This window comes from Vigna radiata, chromosome 6, assembly GCF_000741045.1.
Source record: "Vigna radiata var. radiata cultivar VC1973A chromosome 6, Vradiata_ver6, whole genome shotgun sequence".
NCBI classification, from domain to species: Eukaryota; Viridiplantae; Streptophyta; class Magnoliopsida; order Fabales; family Fabaceae; genus Vigna; species Vigna radiata.
Window position 1 is genome coordinate 6,089,132 of NC_028356.1, and position 20,707 is coordinate 6,109,838.

At 33.0% G+C, this 20,707-nt stretch overlaps 2 protein-coding genes and 1 long non-coding RNA gene across 5 annotated transcripts in view; 2 read left to right on the top strand and 1 right to left on the bottom strand.

Moving 5' to 3' along the window:
• The window catches only part of LOC111241786, a 2,258-nt gene extending 1,200 nt beyond the window's left edge, over window positions 1–1,058 (bottom strand). Inside the window, exons 1-2 of the long non-coding RNA XR_002668068.1 lie at window positions 865–1,058; window positions 647–708 (exon numbers count right to left, since the gene is read on the bottom strand). This is a non-coding gene — a long non-coding RNA (uncharacterized LOC111241786). The remainder of the gene's footprint in view (window positions 1–646; window positions 709–864) is intronic.
• A 4,494-nt stretch (window positions 1,059–5,552) lies between these two features.
• Window positions 5,553–9,371, top strand: LOC106765062 (serine/threonine-protein phosphatase PP1 isozyme 4). Of its 2 annotated transcripts, XM_022781977.1 has the most exons (5): window positions 5,553–5,923; window positions 6,780–7,339; window positions 7,435–7,448; window positions 7,570–7,665; window positions 8,998–9,371. In XM_022781977.1, the coding sequence occupies exons 1-4, from the start codon at window positions 5,725–5,727 to the stop codon at window positions 7,604–7,606; spliced, it is 810 nt and encodes a 269-aa protein (XP_022637698.1). In that variant the 5' UTR covers window positions 5,553–5,724; the 3' UTR covers window positions 7,607–7,665; window positions 8,998–9,371. The 2 variants fall into 2 exon arrangements, with proteins under 2 accessions (XP_022637698.1, XP_014505040.1); XM_014649554.2 differs by having other exon boundaries at window positions 7,435–7,665.
• Window positions 9,372–12,829: 3,458 nt separating this feature from the next.
• On the top strand, window positions 12,830–20,010 carry LOC106765122 (protein NEDD1). Of its 2 annotated transcripts, XM_014649628.2 has the most exons (10): window positions 12,830–13,222; window positions 13,309–13,421; window positions 14,664–14,924; window positions 15,023–15,127; window positions 15,433–15,498; window positions 15,627–15,848; window positions 16,932–17,492; window positions 18,516–19,142; window positions 19,379–19,549; window positions 19,622–20,010. In XM_014649628.2, the coding sequence occupies exons 1-10, from the start codon at window positions 13,066–13,068 to the stop codon at window positions 19,727–19,729; spliced, it is 2,391 nt and encodes a 796-aa protein (XP_014505114.1). In that variant the 5' UTR covers window positions 12,830–13,065; the 3' UTR covers window positions 19,730–20,010. The 2 variants fall into 2 exon arrangements, with proteins under 2 accessions (XP_014505114.1, XP_022637700.1); XM_022781979.1 differs by lacking the exons at window positions 12,830–13,222; window positions 13,309–13,421 and adding an exon at window positions 13,428–14,563.
• Window positions 20,011–20,707: the final 697 nt, after the last annotated feature.

Sequence of the window (20,707 nt, forward strand, 5' to 3'; positions counted from 1 at the left end):
CAGAGCGAATTTCTGCAGATTTTAGGAACTCACACACCCAGAATTTGTTCTAGGCCAAATTATGAACTTTGGATGATCCTAACTCGACCTCTATGATGTTTTAGACTTGTCTAGATGTTTCTAATCTATCCTAACACAATTCTCTAGCTGATATGCATGGATTTACCTCCTAAAATTTCCATTTCATGAACCTAAGGGTCCAATTCTGATTTTACCAATTCCAAGTTAATTCAGACCAATTTGGCACTTGTTATAAGTCATAAGTGACTTGTCTAAAGGTTCTAAATTGACCAAAACAGTATATCCTACCAGATTCAAATTATAGCTACTCTAGTTCCTTTAATTAAGCCTAAAATGCCTAAATCACTAAATCTTTTACCTATTATTCTAGACAGTTGAATTCTATTCATCATTGTTCAAAATTTTGCATTCCATCTATTATATCCAATCTAATACACAATCATTCATCATGAATCAAAGGTACATTTCTAATCCCACAGTACAAACAGTTTCATATACATGAACGGAGTTCAAACACCACAATCGGAAAATAACCTCTTTATACACATGCAGTAAAATTTCACATAACTATGATACATTTCTACAATCAAACAATTGCAATACACTCAATACTAGCTCCCCTTACCTTGAGATGAAGAAATTCTAGCTCCCAAAGACAAATTGTCGCACCGAATAACCCGGAAGACCCTAGTATCTCCCATAGATCAGTAATTGAAACCAAGAAACAAATTNAGAACTTAGATGAGGCTGGAATTTTGGGGAAAAACCCAAATGGATCACATGCAATCAGATTATTTGCATGTTTGCAGTTTTGAGATGAACATGAGAAGAGAATCCACTTACCGGTCGGATGGAAGGAATTGACCGGTGGAATTGGGAACCCTCTGCGTCGGGATTTCAGGAACAACACCTAGTCAATTTTATACGGGATCAGTGAGAGGAAAATTTGAGGAAGAAGGTTGAGGGAAATGGGAGAGTTGAGAGCTGGTTTGAAAAGGGGATAGACAAGTACGTTTCTGAAATTAGTTTCAGAGAAGATCACTTTTCTAACTTAATTTTATCTTTTAAAAAATAAAAAAGAAACATAAAATACAATAAAATAATTAAAAGTTCAGTTTTAAGGGTTATTACATTTTTAATAAAAAGTAGAATTAAATTTTTTTTAGGCTAATCCTATACTAATCAATCATTATATTATATTATTTTTATTATTCAATTTATGTCAAAATCCTTTGGTGGGTTATAAAATTATATTAAACATCTAAAATGTCACACTACTATAAGTTTATTTAACACTTTATAGATATATCTTAGAATTAACACTATATAGAAATTATGCAATTTTTTTTAATTATATAACTTTTTTTTAAAGAAAAAGTTAGCACAAAAAGTTAATGATATATAGTCATAAATATCAGCTGAATCCATAAAGTCATTTAAACCACATTTTATATTTTAACGATATATTTCAGTAAATTTTGCTTGGTTTTGGTTTGATGTTTTTTTTTTCTTTAATTTTTTAATTTTATTTTTCGATTGGGTAATTTTATTTTTTTAGTAACGTTAATTTTATTTAATATGTCACTCTTTTGTTTTTGGATAATTTTTAAAAGATTATAATGATAATTTGATTATTTAACATTATATAGCTTTAAAATCTATTTAAAAAATAGCAATTTTAAAAAAATTGCAACATCCTAAAAATATAGCCTTAAACTATATTTAAGAGTTTTTACATTTATAATAAAATAAAACAGTTATAGGAAAAAAATAAAATTAATTTACAGTTATCCTAAAATAATCATAAATTTAAAATTTTACAGAAAACTTATATTGAACTATTATAAGTACAAATTGTACAGTCGTACAAATCAAGTATAAACCGAACGGTCCTAAACCAAGACAAAGAATTACAAGACCGAACAATCTTACTCTAGAGGAAGTTGTCTTCTCTTTCCAGCATCTGATTCCAACGTACCTTTAGCACCCTCTGCTCACACCCACAGGGTGATCATTGCAGTGACAAGGACGACCGAACGAACAACATGACAAGATAGGAAAATAAGGGTAAGCTAGTGTAATTTAATTAACTATGCAACATATAATTCAGTTGAGCATATACTAAAATCATATATACAAAAATCACCCAAACACATTATAACTGACTACATTACACTGACTGTTCGGACTGCATGAATTGTGGCTCAACGTTTTAGCACCCAGGTGGTGTGGTAGCTGGGATGCCCTCAACAGCTGCCACTCGAGGTTAGTCCTCATACAGCCCATCTCAACCTTATGGACGAAGACCTCCTGTCATTCCTACGCATGAGTTACCCTCCTCTACATGAGGAGGAGTAATCACAGAATATCAAGATAAACGACAATAAAGACTGACCACATTCATACTTAACCAATCACCAACATCTGTGAGATATTCCACCTTGGAATTCTCTTCCACCATTCTTTATTCATTTAAAAGACTGAACGACCCTATGAACCAGGAAGACCAAAAAGGAATTATGGTTGTAACTTATGTACATGATCGAAAGGGTGAGAACACCCCTTTCCCAAGAACATGACCGAACGATTAGATAATAAGTCGAACCCAAGTATAAACCGAATCACTAGACTCCAACACAAAATTCTCTTTAGGAAACCGAGTGTCAGTAAAAGACCAAACACTCTTCAAGAGACCGAGTGTCAGTACAAGACCGAACACCCTTCAAGAGATCGAGTGTCGGTACAAGACCGAACACCCTTCAAGAGACCGAGTGTCGGTACAAGACCGAACACCCTTCAAGAGACCGAGTGTCAGTACAAGACCGAACACCCTTCAAGAGACCGACTGTCAGTACAAGACCGAACACACTTTAAGAGATCGAGTGTCAGCACAAGACCGAACACTCTTCAAGAGACCGAGTGCTAGTACATGACCGAACACTACCAAGACCGAGTGTTAGTCCATGACCGAGCACCATCAATACAGTACAGAACCGAGTACTATCAAGATAGTACATGATCGAGAACTATATTCAATTGAATAATTGAACAAGACCAATCGATCATTAATTGAGATTCCATAATAGCAGAGTTCAGTTAAGACTGAACACCAAACCTTAAAATTTTTACTACATTCTTCCAACTTTTAATCCTCCAAACTTATTACACATAATCTTATACACTTTCCTAAGATCCTCTAAACATTTCTTACCTTAACTAAAGAGTTTCATTCACAGATTTGAGAGTCAATTCTGCAGAATCATAAACTCAATGCTTGAGAACCAGCTTTACTAATTTTGGGTACATTTCTAAGTATCTTAATGATACTAACAAATTTCTAAATAGCAGACCCAGATCTCCTATGCATACCAATCTTAAACCGAACACAAATCCCTAGTTTCATTATCATACATCCTTCCAATTTCACTCAACCACTGAACCAAAATTCATGCAGAAACACAATCACAATGTCAACATTTCACATCATCAGTATCAAACACCAATTCATTTCTTTTCATACACATGCAACATCATCAGGCAATATTTACATACATCAAAACCAAGTAATTAAATTAATTAGCTTCCCTTACCTCGAATCCAAGAGCTAACTTCTATGTTTCCACAGTGGTACCGAACGACAACCACTTTTATGACTTCCTACAAACTTTTGATTGGTGAAGAGAGACCAACCATAGAATTCTAGGATACAATACAGTTAAGAGAAGAATTTGAAGTACACATGGAATTTCAACTGTACTTGCATGTATCAAAAACATATGAATTTCGAAGTACGAATAGAATTCTAACTTACCAACTCAAATCGAAAAATGATCGGTGCAAACGAGAGAGTTCGTCACCAGGAATGCTCAGGTGCTGCCTGAAGAGAGATCAAAACAGAAAAATGATAAAATTTGTAGAGAGAAGATGAAGGAATTTAGAAAAAAGAGGAGAAAATAAAGTTCTATAGAATTTAAAAAAGAAAGTTGCGTGCAAAGAAGTGACACGAGAGAACGATCCACTCTGCTGGAGTGACCTATCCTCCATTTTTTGAATCTCACATTCCTTGCCTTAACACCTAAATTCCACTCAACTGGGAAATTTAATGACCCTGGCAAAAATCATACTTTTTTTTATTGTTTTTTTTTTCGATTTTATTCAATCTCAATTTTAATATTATTTATTCGACTTCAGTTAAAATATTATTGACTTGACTGAAACTGCAATCTATCGGCGGGAAATTTTCTTTTTATATTCTATAGTTAGGGATACTTATTTTTAAGTTAAAGTTATTATCACTTTTGGTATAATTTTATTTCGTTACTAATTTATTTAAAGTTTTATTTTAAAAATTTAATTATATATTATTACGTGATTGGTTTACGATGGTGTTATTGCTTGTAAAGTAATTTTGGACCAATAATGTAGATAATGTTAAAATATTATTAAGAAAATATTATCAAAAGTATTATTATTCTTTTTATTATTATATTAAATATGAGTTTTTCAATTGAATTTAATTAAGATTATCTTAACTTATGTAAGTTGATATTTTTTTTATTAATATCCATGAGGACGTAAACTAAACTATTTACGGATTGATACTAATTAAGCTTTTCTGGACTAATTTAGATAAAAAACAATTTTTTTATGATTTTAGCCAAAAAATTTTGTCAATGTTAATAAGATAATTTTCAGTAACTCGTACCTAAACGACAAAATTGAAACAGTAACAAGAAAACAAGATAAAAAAAAGAAAGAAACACTTTTTTTTTCCATATAAATGAACCGATAAAATTTAAAAATCAAGCAATTATGATACCAGACATAATCAATTATGCGTAATATTTTATTATATTTACTTAAATATAATTGATTATATTTTTATTTAATTTAAATTATTATAATAAACAAAATAATTTGAACTTTAACATTTTATACACAGATTAATTTAATATTTAATAATTAATTTAATAAAAATAATTAATTAATTAATTTTCTTATATAGTTTTAAAAATTAATATATAATAATTGAATATTTATAAATATAACTTTCAATTGTAATAAAATGAATAATTAAAATAACAAAATAAAATAAATAAATAAATAATTAAAATAAAAAGTAATAAAACAACAAAAGAATAAAATAAAATAATTTAAATATTGATAATTTATTTTAATATATTTTCATTGAGAAATATAACTTATTTATTTATTAAAATTTTGTAATAATGTTATTTTTAGTTTTAATTTATGCTTTTAAACTTATTTTTTACATTAGATTTTAATAAATATATTAATATAGAACGAAATCTATTATTTCCTTTTTACCCATTCCAACGGTACTCTAATTCAACCAAAGTAAAAAAAAATGTAAAAAATAAAAATAAAGAAGAGGAGAATAAAAAATTCTCAAGGTGTAAAGAGTGAATAAGTTTAATTCGATAAATAAAGAAGGGATGTATATTTTTTTCAATTTTTTTAAATCTATATATATTTATTTATGTATTTATTTATTATTTATATTAGATGGTGCAAGAAGGGAAACAATGGAGTGCAAACAAACACTGACAGACAAAGAGTAACACAGAAAGAGAGAACCAAACCAAGAAAAGGTCTTGGTTGGTTCACCCCTTGGCCTTGTTTGTTATTGTTGCTGGAAAGTTGCTTAGAAGAAGAAGAAAAAACAGATTTTGATCGTATGCGATGAGCTCACAGGGGCAAGGGATGGATGAGGCGGTTCTGGATGACATAATCCGCCGCTTAACAGAGGTCCGATTGGCCCGACCTGGAAAGCAGGTTCAGCTCTCCGAGTCAGAGATCAAGCAACTCTGCGTCGCTTCTCGAGACATCTTCATTAACCAGCCCAATTTGCTTGAACTCGAAGCCCCTATCAAGATTTGCGGTACCCTTTTCCTTTCTCTTTTCTCTCTCCAACTTCCTCCCCTTTTTCTGTTTAGGGTTTATAAATTGTTTTGGGCGTCCCTGTTTGTTACAAGTTCGAACCTTTGGTTTTTGGGTGTCACGGTTGATTGGAAGGAAATGTAGGTTACGCATTTGGTGTTTAGGGCATGCGAATTTTTTTTTTTTTTTTTTTTTAATTTCTGTGGTTTAGAGACATCCGTGCTTGATGTATTACGTTGGCTGCCTAGGGTTTAATATCTCCCTCTTCCTTTTCCCCGGGTTGAGACTGGCTATGCAACCATAAAGGGAATTTGGTTTTAACCAAACACAATGATACTGAGTGATGGCCAACCTCACTTAGTGGGTTAGTGTGGGAAAAACTCTAGTCCCAAATTGACTAGAGATGGACTTTGGTACCGTCTTAGAGTTTAGGTTTAGGTTAAACTCATTCATGGTGGGGTGTTGCTTCCCACTTAGTTACATACATACATGCATACATTCATACTAACATACAAACATATATATCTATATATATTATTTTGGTAATATCATTAGTCAACATGGGGTTTTCCACAGATAAGGCTTTTGCTGTTGTTTGTTGAATTATCCTTTAGCTTTTGATCCATTGACAAGTTTACATTGGCAGTTGAGGACTCAATTAATAGACGTCGTTCATGAAACCATGAGTGAATTTGGTCTTTAATAAAATAAAATGGGTTGGAAGATTCGTGTGGCTTATCTCAATTTAACTGGAAAAGATTTTTGTTATTGTTGTCGAAATATTTGTTAGCTTTTCTATTTACATTCAGTGTAGTGTTATTTTATGGCATTGTTGAGATCTCTCTTCGCATTTTCAGGTGATATTCATGGGCAGTACAGTGATTTGTTAAGGCTATTTGAGTATGGGGGTTTGCCTCCTAAAGCAAATTATCTCTTTTTGGGGGACTATGTGGACCGTGGGAAGCAGAGCTTAGAAACCATATGTCTTTTGCTTGCATATAAAATCAAATATCCAGAAAATTTTTTCCTATTGAGGGGGAATCATGAGTGTGCTTCCATTAATAGGATTTATGGGTTTTATGATGAATGTAAGAGAAGGTTTAATGTGAGGCTTTGGAAAGCCTTCACCGAGTGTTTTAACTGCCTTCCTGTGGCTGCCCTTATAGATGATAAAATATTGTGCATGCATGGTGGTCTTTCCCCTGAACTCACAAACTTGGATGAAATCAGGAATATAATCCGTCCTACTGCAATTCCCGACACTGGCTTGCTTTGTGATTTGCTTTGGTCTGATCCTGGTAGGGATGTGAAGGGTTGGGGAATGAATGACAGAGGAGTGTCCTACACCTTTGGCCCTGATAAGGTGGCTGAATTTTTGACGAAACATGACTTGGATCTCATTTGTCGTGCTCATCAGGTTACTATTTTTTGTTGACAATACTCATTCAGCTTCTGTAATACAAGGGTAAACTTATGATGCTTTGCTGGAAACTGACACTAAATTTTGTGTAGGTTGTAGAGGATGGGTATGAATTCTTCGCTGACAGGCAACTTGTTACAATATTTTCAGCTCCAAACTATTGTGGTGAATTTGACAATGCTGGTGCAATGATGAGTGTGGATGATAACTTGATGTGCTCTTTTCAGATTCTCAAGCCTGCAGAGAAAAAAACAAAGTTTGTGATGTCAAACAAGATATGATGGTTTGCACATTAATGTCACACTGTCACATAATTAACCAAGGTTATGTTACTATTTCTTTTTCTTTTATTTCTTATAGAATAGGTTCACTGACTGAGCATACATTCAATCTGCTTTTTGTATTGTTATCAGTGGTTCTTATAATTTAGAAGATTTAATCAATTACTTTTCAAAACAGAATAAGAGGATATTTTGACCATTTTTTTTTGTAAAGGGGGTTGTGTTGATTTACTTGCAATGAATAGGTAAGTAAATTTTCTCCTGCTGTTGAAGGGTCATTTATTATTTTACACATTAACATGTTTGATTGAGCTCACTTGGGAAGAATAGTTGTTTATTTTCCAACTTCATCAGAGTTTTGGAGAATAATTGGTTATTTCTTCAATAATAATCTATACCAAGCATGTACTGCTTTGAAACAAACAAACCAATCTCATGTGCAAGAAACCGAAAAATAATTCTAAAAACAAAGCTTGGGTACAGGTTCTAAATGCTTTTGGTGTTATTCTTCAATCAGAACTAGATCACTTCAATGATCTTTCACAATAAAGTTTGGTGTTGGCTACCAAGGTGTACCTTTCAATTTGGTGGGAGAATAGCATCAAAAGCATCCTAGAAACTACATCTATGTTTTGTTGATAGCAAGAAAAGTAAATGGGATTGTGTAAGATCTTTGACTGTATTCATATTTGATAAAAACTATATAACAATGAAAGCTTTATCTCAGTAGGTGAGGTTGTTCATATGGACACATGATGCCATTTGACTCAGTTAAAGATCAAATCTTCTGAGGTATTTGTTCAAAGAACATATTAGGCAATCTTTTGCTCTGTTGTCATACTGCCAATAGTGGTTACTAATCAATGCCTGCTTTAATATATAATAGTGTTATTCTAAGCATTACATGAAAATATGACAGCCTCTTGGGCTTGGCAGTTTCCAAGGCATGCTGAATCCTTTGCTACTAACAGAGTAATAGTTAGAAGCTTCTTTATTTTGTATTCTGTTATATATTTCCTGTGAACTTTTGCTCCCTCCTTTCCCAAAATTGGTGAATTTAGTTTGTATAAAAAATTTGTAGTCTGGATAACAACTAGATTGAATTGAAGCGGTTTATGTATATTATACATTTTTTCTGTAAATTGCTATTATTTTCATTGTATTTGTATAAAGTATCCGTTCCTTCATTTGACTATCTGGTATGTTAGAATAGGAAATTCCCTTACTTGGCCCCTGAATGCCAAAGGAAACACCTTTTTTCATCTCTTTTCATGTTAACATCTATTTGAGTAGGCTACTATACTATGTATTCATCACTCAGATGCTGCTGTGTTAACTATTAACTTTTTCTTTCCTCTTTTTATCTACTCACAGGTGCAGATGTATTCACGGGGTTATATTTAAATGCTGAAGATTCCATGGTCTTATGTTCTATCTATTCTGAGGTGATGGTGATGGACGAGCAAATTTACTGCTAGAACATCCAGTCATGCATTGAGCGTGAAGTACTATAAGAGATATTTGGCGCTGCCGGGTGGCCACAAAAGCAAAGGCTTTTATCTTCATTTTCTTTTTGTTGTTTCATAATTATTCTACGACACAGTATGTACATATATGTGTTGGATATTGTGGAAATGACCTTTGCTCAGAAAGGTTCTCTTAGACTATAAATTTACTCTGATAGAGCAGTATGTGTTGGTGATTCTGGCCAATTTTATTCAGTTAGTAAAGGTGAAATTGCTTGGATTTTTTGGTTTCATATCAGTATATGCTTGCTCTGCTTGATCATGATCCCATGCTATTGGGTAGAATTCAGTATCTTTGCATATGTTTGCTTGGATTTATCCATCCAAGAGACATTAGATTGTGGTCGGTTTTTTACATATAAGAATTGAATAAGTTTTATAATGATTAACGTGTTTTTCATGTTTTCATATTAAAAATAAGTAATTATTTTTATATTTTTATTTTAAGAGAAATATTAGTGACACTTCTTTTAATGCTTTTATCAACATGTTTTTTATTATTGTCTGAAATTTATTTAGGAAAACATATTTTCTGTATTATTTCTTGTTTAATAAGCATCTCTCCTAATTTATAAGATTTTATAAATTTCAACTAACTAGAGAACATGTAAAAAAAGTGGAAAGAGTACAGGTAACATTTCTTTAATATTGGTTTTTTTTAATAATTAAATGTGGAACCCGTGTTTAGAGATGTCAAAAAAATCCACATCCACATATATTCGCGTACGAAATTTATTATGGATATTTAGTATTTTGCGAGTAAAAGGTATTTATTATGGATATTTAGTATTCGTGGATAGAAGGTATAGGTATTTTTGGTAGTGGGTAATTTAATATTTACTTGTTAAGTAGTCTCAGATTTAGGTTTCACACTATCCGTATTTGTAAGTATTCATTATCCGTTCGAAAAATAAAATTATAATTTTAATTAATAGGTTTTTTTTTCTAACTGTTTAATTAGGTTTCAATCTACCGAAAAAATTGATCAAAGTTCAAATATTTTTTTAGGGTTTTCTTCCTTAAATCAGAATAAGGAAAAAAGAGGTGCCCCCATTCCTTCTTGTAAGTTGCAGTGTCGTCACATTGCTCGGCCTCAATGGTCGTCGAAACGCGGAGGTGACGAAGTGAATCGGAAGTAGAGAGGTTCAGCTCTAGTAGCCTGAGGTAGCGAGTGAGTCTCTTAGGGAAGTGAAGACGAGGACAAAGAAGAGGAAGACGAGGTCGAAGAATGCTGTAGTGACGACATCTAGCACTGGTGAGGGCCACTCACGCGTTTTGAGGCAGAGAGGTTCACGTGACCCATTGGAAACTGTATTGGATGGGATCAAAATGACATCGGGGTTTGGCGTTTTGGAGTTGGGCGCGTTGATGAATGCAAGTGGAAATGAATGAAAGTTTGTTTGATGAGAGTGAAGAAGGCTTTACTAGAAGGAGACGAAGGGCGGCTACTACAAATGGAGGAGGTGACAACTACTCTCTTTATAGTGGAGACCCAAGAGTTTTTGTGAGTTGTGATTCTGAATAAGAAAGGAGAATAGAGTATTGGACCAGGATTTGAGCTAAAGTAAATTGGAAAACGGATATCCAATAGGTTAGAAAAAATCTGCAGACATTTTTATGTATCCGACGAGTAGTGGAACAGGTACAAGTGATCCCTATTTATGTTACAAAATTTTCAATGAAAACAAAAGATATAAATCTTTTGTTATTATTTATGTGGTTATTCTTTTTTATTAGTAATGCTAAAAATACATCTACAGGAGTTTTATTTTAGGATCATGATATTTTAACAACATTTTTTAACAACTTTTTATAACAGGACAAATGTCATCATTTTATTCATTTGTTTGAATTTATTTTAAAAAAATATTTGAAACGAATCAATTATAAACTATCACATATGTATTGTCAAAAAATTATAAAAAGAGTTACTAAAGAAACTTTTTCCTTTATTTTAATGAACATCAATATTCTAATGGATGTAAAGTTGTTAAAAAATTGTATGTTAAAAGCGTAAGTTATTTTTAATAATCTTTTTTTCTCTTTCGACTTAAATATCTTTTCACTTTATTATTATTATTCTATTTTTCATTAATCAAGTTATTGTTTTTATTCTATTCTTCATCTATTTCTCACTTTTCAGTTTCCATTTTCTTTGTTTTCTTTAACTAGTAAAAGTGTCCTTTTTATTGTTTTTTTCACTATGAATTCTCATTCAATCTGATAATCCTTCAAATTCCACTCAATTTGACTTATAAATAAATATTTAAGTGTATCCATAAATACTAATGTAATCCTTCAAATAGATTAATAATAACGTGTTATCACTTATAGTTTAAATATTTTGTTCTAAAACAATTGTGGTTAAATAAAGTTTAAAAGCAATGAATCTTTTAATCATCATAATATTTTTATTAAATTTTAAAACATTACAAAAGAATAAAGGAAAAGAAGGAAAGCTTGATACAACATATTATCTCATTTAAACTCTCACAAACATTTTCCTTCTTCATATTACACCCCATCGACATTTACCTTCTACAAATTCTCACCTTAAACACGAATTCTCAAAACCAAAAGTGTTATTTTATAAAAATTAATTCGATGATACATGTATATAGAGAGAATGTTATCAAAAGCAAGTTTAATATAGTGAAAAACAAGATTTAAAATAATATATAAAAGTTTATTTTTACTGAGAAAGTTTACTCAACTATTAAATATATCTTCTGATGATGAGAATAGATGATTTAGAACATTAAAATTGAAGTGATTTAGCCATCATTATATTTTAAATAAATAATTTTAGCAATTTAATTTATTATAATAATTAATGTAGTATGTACCATATCATACTGATTAGTAAAAGATTGACTAGATAGAATAAGGTGGATGGATGATCTCAAATCCCATATAGTCTTGAGCGCAATCTCTAATCAAATTTATTAGTAAATCTTATTTATTAGATATTGATTCATGATAACGATTCTAATAATAGATCCATCTTAAAATTTATAAATACAAAATAAAAGTTAAATGATTCTATTTACTATGAACTTAAGATTTTTATATAACTCTTAGTTAGATGATTGGTTTTTCAAGAATATAAAAAATTGAGTTAACTACACATAACAGGGGTATATTAAGAGAAAGGAAAAACTTCTTTTAAGAACATTTTTTTAACAACTTTTTAACAACGGATACGTGACAGTTTGTGATTGGTCCGTTTTAAATATTTTTTAAACATAAATTTAAATAAAGCAATAAAATGATGACACATGTCCCGTTGTCAAAAAGTGTTGTCAAATATCATTGTCCTAAGATAAAAGTGTAATAGAGTGATTCACATATATTCTCAATCTCAGAGTTGAAACAATTTACATACATAGATGATTTTTAAATGTTACTATAAAATAAATATTTAAAAGAAAGGATATTAAAAAAATTATTGTAAATTTGATATAAAGTTTTGGGTAATATTGAAAAGTTAAAGAATAAAAACAGGAATTTAAAATATAAAAGATAAAAAATAAAAAATAATCTTCCAGTCCATCTAGTGTAAAAAACAAACAATGAAAAGAAAGTTATATTAATTAACCACTAATATTAATAATTATTAAAATAAAATAAAATAAAGGAAGAGGTAATCAGTACAGTATGACCAGCGTTAGAGTCATTGCAATAGCAGGTTGGAACGATGATGAAGAGCATATAAAGGCGCCCACTGTCTTAACTTTTTCTTAGTTCAAAATTTTCATTCACTCTCTCTCTTTCTGGTAGAGTGGTTGTTTTGTAGGGTTTATAATTCATATTCATATTTCAAATCAAATCGGGAATGCTACCCTCGCAAAACTACTTTTCCTCGAACTAACATTTCAAATTCAAATTCAAATTCGGCAAGTTTAGCGATCCGTCAATGGCGTTATTGGCGGCGAGTGGGGGTGACACCGTCAAACTCTTCGACGCCTCCGCCGTCAAGCCCGGCGTGTACACGCCCTCCGGCGATCCATGTGCCCTCAGCTTCACCCCTTCTCCCGGTTCCCAAGTCCATTCAGTCAAGTGGAACCACACTAGTGAGTCCATCTCTCACATTTTCGCTTTCTAGGGTTTGAATTTCCCCTTATCGTCGTCGATTCCGCTGAATTTGAGTTTTCCGCAGACTTAGTTGTGGCCAGTGCCGGAGACGATAAGAAGATCTCACTGTGGCGGAAGAATGGACACACGATGGGGACCATTCCAGTTGCCGGCAGTGATAGTGGAGACAACATTGAGGTCATTTCTGACATATGCTTTACTAATTTGATGTTTTCTTTACGCAACATTTGGTAGAAAAATACAAATTAGTTTACAGAATATGTACACTATGTGGCAATGCTCTTGCTCTCCAGGAGACAAGGCTCAAAAGTCAATAACACACCACAGACTCAAATGACAACAGGTTATACCTAATTACATAACCTATAATGCATTACTGTCATCAAGGCAGTTTCTGATTCTATAATATAGAACGGAGCAGGTAATACACGATGAGCTATTTTATGACACGATGTCTGATAATACGTAGCTACTCCTAACTCTATCGTAACTACCAATGGGACAGTGAATATTGGGAGAATCTGCCACCAAAGTTAGCTGTACTAAGGGTACCGGGCTATAAGTCTCACCCTAGAATCCCATACCTCCAATGTGGGACCAAAGTCTCATACCTTTCAATTGGATACTAAAATCTGACCACACTCCACAGCTCAGGCAACTATGGGGGCTGGCTGTGCATTTGTTCACTTGGCCAGTTTCGGGTGGACACTACAATACCAATATCACTACTTGCACTTCTCATTTTCAACTGAGGTTTGGTGGAAGGCTAGTTATTAGTAATGCATCTAATATAAAAAATTAGATCTTCTAAAGTGAAACGTATACTGTGAAAGAGTGATTAGTTGTTCATGACTGATTTAAATTAAGGCATATAATTCACTTTACATTGATGGTGGAAAGGGCCATGCTTTGAAGACTTCAAATCCAATTATACCTGACTGCACATGTCAGTTTTTATCAGTTTCCTGTCAACATTGTGCACAAGTTTCAATGCCCTGTTTTGGTTCTTTGCACTTGTTTGAAGTGCCTTAAAATTGTTGCCTTTGCACTTGTTTTTGCGTGACGATGCAGTGTCAGTATCACCACAAACATGTGTGTGAAATTTGTGGGATAAAGTTAATGATGTTCTTGAGGAAAAAAATTACATTCAAGAATTTCCTTCAACATTTGATCCGATTAACAGAGATTTAAACTTTGATTGTGCTTAAGGGGGATGATTATCCTGTCAAAATTGGCTCTTCTTGGATTTTTCAGAAGTGACAAAGGCAGGGAGACCCCTTTGTGTAATGCTTCTAGTTCCTCTCTGATAGTCCTTGTAGGTCAGAACTTTGGCAGAAGCAGTCAGACAGTTTGTTACTTTTTTTTTCTCTTTGTGTGTTACTTCATTGATGGCTTCATGCTATCTTTTTATATTCACAGGAATCTATATTTGCTCTCAGCTTCAGCAACAAGGCATCCAGATATGTATGTTCTGGAGGCACTGGTCAAGTTGTAAGGATATGGGATTTGCAAAGGAAACGCTGTATTAAATGGCTAAAGGGTCATACTAATACTGTCACAGGTGTAATATACAATTGTAAGGATGAACATTTGGCATCTATCAGCCTTAGTGGAGACTTAATGCTTCATAACCTTGCTTCTGGGCAAAAGGCTGCTGAGCTCAAAGATCCCAATCAACAGGTTTTTCTGCTTTGTTGTACTTGATCCTTCTGCATCATTGTGAGTTGTTTTGTATGTGTGTATGGACTAACCCTCCATCTTCCAAATTGTAAGACCAGATGTTGAGAGTTCTTGATTATTCTAGAGTTAGTCGTCACCTTCTTGTGACTGCTGGTGATGATGGGACAGTACATTTGTGGGATACAACTGGTCGCAGCCCTAAGGTATGCAATATGCTCTCTATATATAAATAGCTTATGCTGCAACATTCTACCAAAAATGGGCTTGGTTGATAGTTGAAACCACGAGTTGGTCTTCTCCATTTAAAATAATAATAAAGAATAACTTGTATTTGCAACGTCTTCATAATCACATGTCTCAGTGATCAATTTGGTACTATTGTAGTTTAACGAATTAGCTCTTTCTGTAGTAAGTTTCTCCTTTCTTGCCTTTTATTTTTCATCATTATTTCAGATAGATCATTTTGAGTTGACAATATATTTTTTCTTTCACTGTGTTTGAAAAAAAGGTTTCATGGACAAAGCAGCATTCTGCTCCAACTGCTGGTATTAGCTTCTCTCCATCCAATGACAAGGTTTCATGTTTTATTGCTTGTTTGACTTTTATAGTATACAGTGAGATTGTTTCATCCCGCTGTAAACTTTTGACCCATTCTTTGGGTTACAACTATTTTGCTTTCTGATTTCTTTCTTCAATTAACAGATCATTGCTAGTGTTGGCCTTGATAAAAAAATGTACATTTATGATTCTGGATCTAGAAGACCATCATCTTACATTTCTTATGAAGCACCTTTCTCTTCATTGGCCTTTAGAGATGACGGTTGGATGCTGGCTGCTGGAACTAGCAATGGCCGTGTGGCATTCTATGATGTTCGTGGCAAACCACAACCTGTTGCTGTCCTTCATGCTTATGGTAGTTCTGAGGTAATTGTTAGCCTCATCGACAGTGTTTATTTTTTGTCTGGACCTGCGTGGTTTAATGTATTTAAGCCTGTTAGTTGGTTACCATTCATATTTGTCTCATCTGACATTAAGATAGATTCATGGAAGTTGAAAATTTCCTGATGTATTTTACATCTATCACTGGCTTGAACTTACGCAGACCACTTTAAGCTTCCACAATTACTTAAAATTAGTTTTTTCTCAACCCCAAAAGGGGAAAGTAAATCTATCCACTTTAAGCCTACATAGCAATTCCCTTGATGCTCTGTAATGGGTGAGCAAGCTACCTTATTTATGTTTGTTTATATACATGATCTGTAAAGCTTATGAAGATCTTTCTTTCATATTTTGTTGAGCATAAGATTATGAATTTGTGGTAGACAAATGTATTAAGGAAGGGGTATTTGAATTTCATGTTGACTAGTAACACAGATGTGTTCTAAGAAAGTTCTTTAGGTCTTTTATGATCTACAATTAATACCTGCTTCCTACATTTTTGTGTTCACACGACTTGATCTTTTTATTTCACCAATGTTCCTAGATTATGTGATCAGTTTTATTCTTTGCTTATGATAAACCATTCTTTCACCTGATATATATATATATATATATATATATATATATATTTAACTGTGTATAACAGAACAGATACAAAAAAATTATTCTGCTATCTAATTTCAGTTTGAAAATAGCTTGATGGCACGTGTTATATTTATTGAGTACTGTGATTAGTGATATTTTGGATCAGAGTGAGGTTTATAAACGTATAGTTGCATGCACAATTGAATAGCAGAAGATTTTGTTTGTTTTTAATTAAATTTAGATCGTAACATGGTTGTTTTCTCTTCTGTAGATGATTATGTAAATGCAGAAATTAAACTTCTAGAGTTTTCTAAGCAGTGAAAATATTATCCCAAGTCATTTGATGATAAATGATTGTACCATTAACACAATATAAACTGGTGTCACTTTAATATGAAGCATTACAATATCCCAAAGTTGATCACTGATTTATGTTTGTAAAATTAATTTCTTCTTTTATCTAATTATTATAGCATGTAACAGGCTGTTACGAGCTTATGCTGGCAAAGGTCTAAACCAGTTGTTGTTGATGAAAGAAATTGCACTGCAGAGACTGCTCTTGTGGGAGATACAGTCGAAGATTCAATACTTATGCCTGATCCTTTACCTTCTACAACTTCATCAAACATTTCTCTATCGACATCCATGCTGAATCCTAGGAACTCTGGTCGGGTGGGTGTCTCCATTGATGCTGCTTCATTTGTGACATCTGGCAGTAGTTTTCCTTCCAACGTACCAAATGTATCAACTGCAGAAGAAACTCCACAACGAAACAATTTATGGCCAGGTGGAAACCTGTCAAGATTGCATGCTCCCCGTGGTAGTTATAACCTAAAGGATGACATGGAGGTGTTCTCTCCTCTTGTGGATGTTCAACCATTAACGCCCTCTCTATGGGATGAAAATGGGATGAAGAAGGATAATTTATTTTCTGATAGGAAACCTATGTTGTTTCCTTCATCTAGTCGAAGATTTTCAAATGCCGAGGAAGGAATGAGTGACCATCCTATATCTGATTGGAAATCTGGCTCATCTGTCAAGCAGGTTATTGTCTCACATGACCCTGATTTTAAATTTAACTGCTCTGTGAAATACCGATATATAAAGCTTCAATTCAAAGTGACATAAATCTGTGTTTCATGATATTGATGCCACTTCGTTAAACATTGTCAATTTTGTGACACTTTAATTCCCTGAGATTCAGCGGGAGGACTACTGGATTTGTTTGTTTATAAGAGCTCCATAACTTGAATTACTTGATCAGGAAGGCCATTTCTCTTTTATGCATGTTTCTTGTTAATTACTGTCAACCAAGTGTGCCCTGATGCCCACAAAATGTTTGCACAGATTTTGTTGTTTCCTTTAGGTTCAACTATCCCAGATCTTAGTTGCACTGCTAATATTCCCTCCCCCTCTTTCCCCGTATTCTCTTCATGGTTAAAGTTGCCTTCCCCCGACACCAAAACCACAGCTAAAAGATTAATTTCTTTGAGAAGGAGAATTTTTTAGATGCATTTAGTTCAGTCATTTGATTGAGCTGTGATCTTTGAGGAAGACATGCCACTTAAGATCGTCTGTTTTTTCTAAATTGTTTTATCAAATCATTTCCTAGATTATTATGTATTGTTTATTTGGATTGAATTCTGTACTGTGCCTGCTTGGGGAAGTTCTCTGTTTCAGAATAAACCAAAATTGGAAATAATTTACTTTTATTTTACTTGAATTGATTTGGAAATCTGTTATGTTTGGAACTAGTTAAAAATGGAATTGATTTGATTTTAAATACTTTACATTTTTATTTTCTGCAAAGTAAAATGAAGTGAGTAACGGTAAAATTGTTTACTAATTTAGAATACAATCTAATGTAAATTCAATTATAGTTGAAAGTATTTATAAATATAAAGCAACGATCCATAATATTTTAATAAACAAATAACTTCCTTTTTTATGAACATTTCAAATATAATATTTGAATACCAAGTTAAATCCCTCTTATTTTTTGTATTCCATACACATTTATGTTTTACCAGACAAATTTTGACCGATTATACTGCAATCTAATTGTAGGATATTACTCAGTCTTCCTTTCCCCTTGCGGGGTCAACTCCTCCTCCTCCTTCAAAGAGTGAAGATTCTTCTATCACTCCTCCTGAAGCCTGGGGTGGTGAGCGGTTAAGTGAAAAGTATGCTTATCAACGTCAGCCTGTCACTGTACCCTCTCGTTTTGGGATGTTGGGTTCTAGTGGTCAGACAGCAGGATCAATGTTATCTGGATTACAGGATACTTCCTCGTCTATGGGTGTTAGTTCCTATGCCAGTTCAAGCCTGAGTTTAGCTAATATACGTACCAAGGATGCCTCTACAAGCCAGGAGACTTCCTTGGGATTTACTGATCACACTTTCTCAACTTCTTTGCCTTTGTCCGTCAATGCAAAATCCAGCCTTGGACAAGCAAACATTGAGTCCCCAAAAATCCTTGATTCCCCGAGAATGTCAGCTTTTAATAGAAGATTTTCTACTTATGCTGAAAGAATAAGCACTACGTCTACCTTCAGCGACGGAGTTTCCCTTTCAGTTGGCTCTCCTAAGATTAAGAAATCAGGAGCCGAAACCAGAGAAGAACTTCTAAATAGCTTGCTGTTGAAGTCTGATACATCTGCTCCAACAGAATCTGGCTCATTTCCACTGACAAGTGTATGTTAATATTTACAAATTAATTAGATTCTATTATTGCTTGCATATATTGATGTATGTGTTTGGAAGAGAGTAGATAAATTTTCTTCTGATTCTTCATCCATTCGTGTGCTTCAGATTTGAATGGTACAGGGGAGTGGGTTTCATTGATATAGATTGTGTTATTTTTCATGCTATAAGGAATGCTAGTTATGCTCTGCTCTAATGCTCTTATTCACTTTCCAAATTTATGACAGGGAGTAATCCCACAACAGAAAGCATCTCAGCCAGACCCACAAGGATCTTCATTTACACTTCAGCTTTTTCAACGGACCCTGGAAGAAACCCTGGATTCCTTCCAGAAATCCATACACGAGGATATGAGAAACCTTCATATTGAAATTTTAAGACAGTTTCATATGCAAGAGGTGTGTATCTGGAATTAGCGATGCTGATTTTCATTTTTTAATTCCTCTCTAATCAATTGTCTCATGCAACAGACGGAAATGTCAACTGTAATGAACTCTCTTATGGAAAACCAAGCTGAGTTGATGAAAGAAGTGAAGTCCCTTCGTAAGGAAAATCAGCAACTCAGACAAATGCTTTGATGGGTGTGAATACATTTTTGTTGCGGGGTGGCTTTGTACTGTATTGTGGGGTCTTTTGATTTTCAAAAACTAACAATTGATGTATGCCTTCTCTCCTCATTTTGATTGCATCTTAGTTTTTAGTCGGTGGTGGTTGAAGTAAAATATCATGAGATAATTGCTTTCTACTAGAATAGGGCTTTGAAAATGTACAGGATCATGATTTTTCCAATTACAGAAGCTTTGTTGAATGGTATATTTACGCTTAAAAGCCTCTTCAATCTCGAGAACAATTATTGTTTTTCTCAATTTTCTTAAAAGTTGGGGAAGTACATTAAGAATGTTTAAGTTTTCAAATTACACTAAATTGTGTTACTTGGAATGGTATTGCCATAAGTGACATCATTTAGTTTTTTTGGGCGGAGTATTCTATTTAATAATAAGAAGTACATAAATTTGAAATATAGGGGGTTTCTTTCTCTACCTTTTATTTTTCTTCTTGCACCCCTAAATTTTTTAAAATGCCACTATTAACCTTTGATTTTGACTGGGATAAAAAGGTTAAGTAGGGTAAAAACCCTTCCTTCTTTCATAAGTTTCATCTCATGCACCTCCAAATTGTGCGCACTCCCTCCCGCTTAGAAGTATCCCATATTTCAAAATTTAGTTTAATAGTGTCCTAGATTTCTAAACTTGGTTTAGTATGGTTTTGGATTTCGAAATTAAGTTATGTTATTATTTTTATTTGATGTGTTTTGTTTTTAAATTTTTCTTTCAATTTTAGTTATTTGCTGTGTTTTGTTATTTTTTTTAAAGTTTAGTTATTTGGTGTTATTTTTAATTTTTGTTGAAATTTGTTTGTTATATAAATGAGAAGAACAGTGTTTCTCTACATTGTAAAGTTTACATAACTCGCGAAACATAATTAAACTTCCACGGACCAAATTTCATGAAATTATCATGTAATGATATTTATAACAATCACTAAATTGTTTTTTA

Bases quoted from the DNA above. Each gene is read 5' to 3' on its own strand.
- LOC106765062 (XM_014649554.2), top strand. From the start codon at position 5,725: ATGAGCTCACAGGGGCAAGGGATGGATGAGGCGGTTCTGGATGACATA. The intron at 5,924-6,779 runs GTACCCTTTTCC...TCGCATTTTCAG, and splicing joins AGCCCCTATCAAGATTTGCG to GTGATATTCATGGGCAGTAC. The intron at 7,340-7,434 runs GTTACTATTTTT...AATTTTGTGTAG, and splicing joins TCATTTGTCGTGCTCATCAG to GTTGTAGAGGATGGGTATGA.
- LOC106765122 (XM_014649628.2), top strand. From the start codon at position 13,066: ATGGCGTTATTGGCGGCGAGTGGGGGTGACACCGTCAAACTCTTCGAC. The intron at 15,499-15,626 runs GTTTCATGTTTT...TTCAATTAACAG, and splicing joins TCTCTCCATCCAATGACAAG to ATCATTGCTAGTGTTGGCCT. The intron at 17,493-18,515 runs GTTATTGTCTCA...ATCTAATTGTAG, and splicing joins CTGGCTCATCTGTCAAGCAG to GATATTACTCAGTCTTCCTT.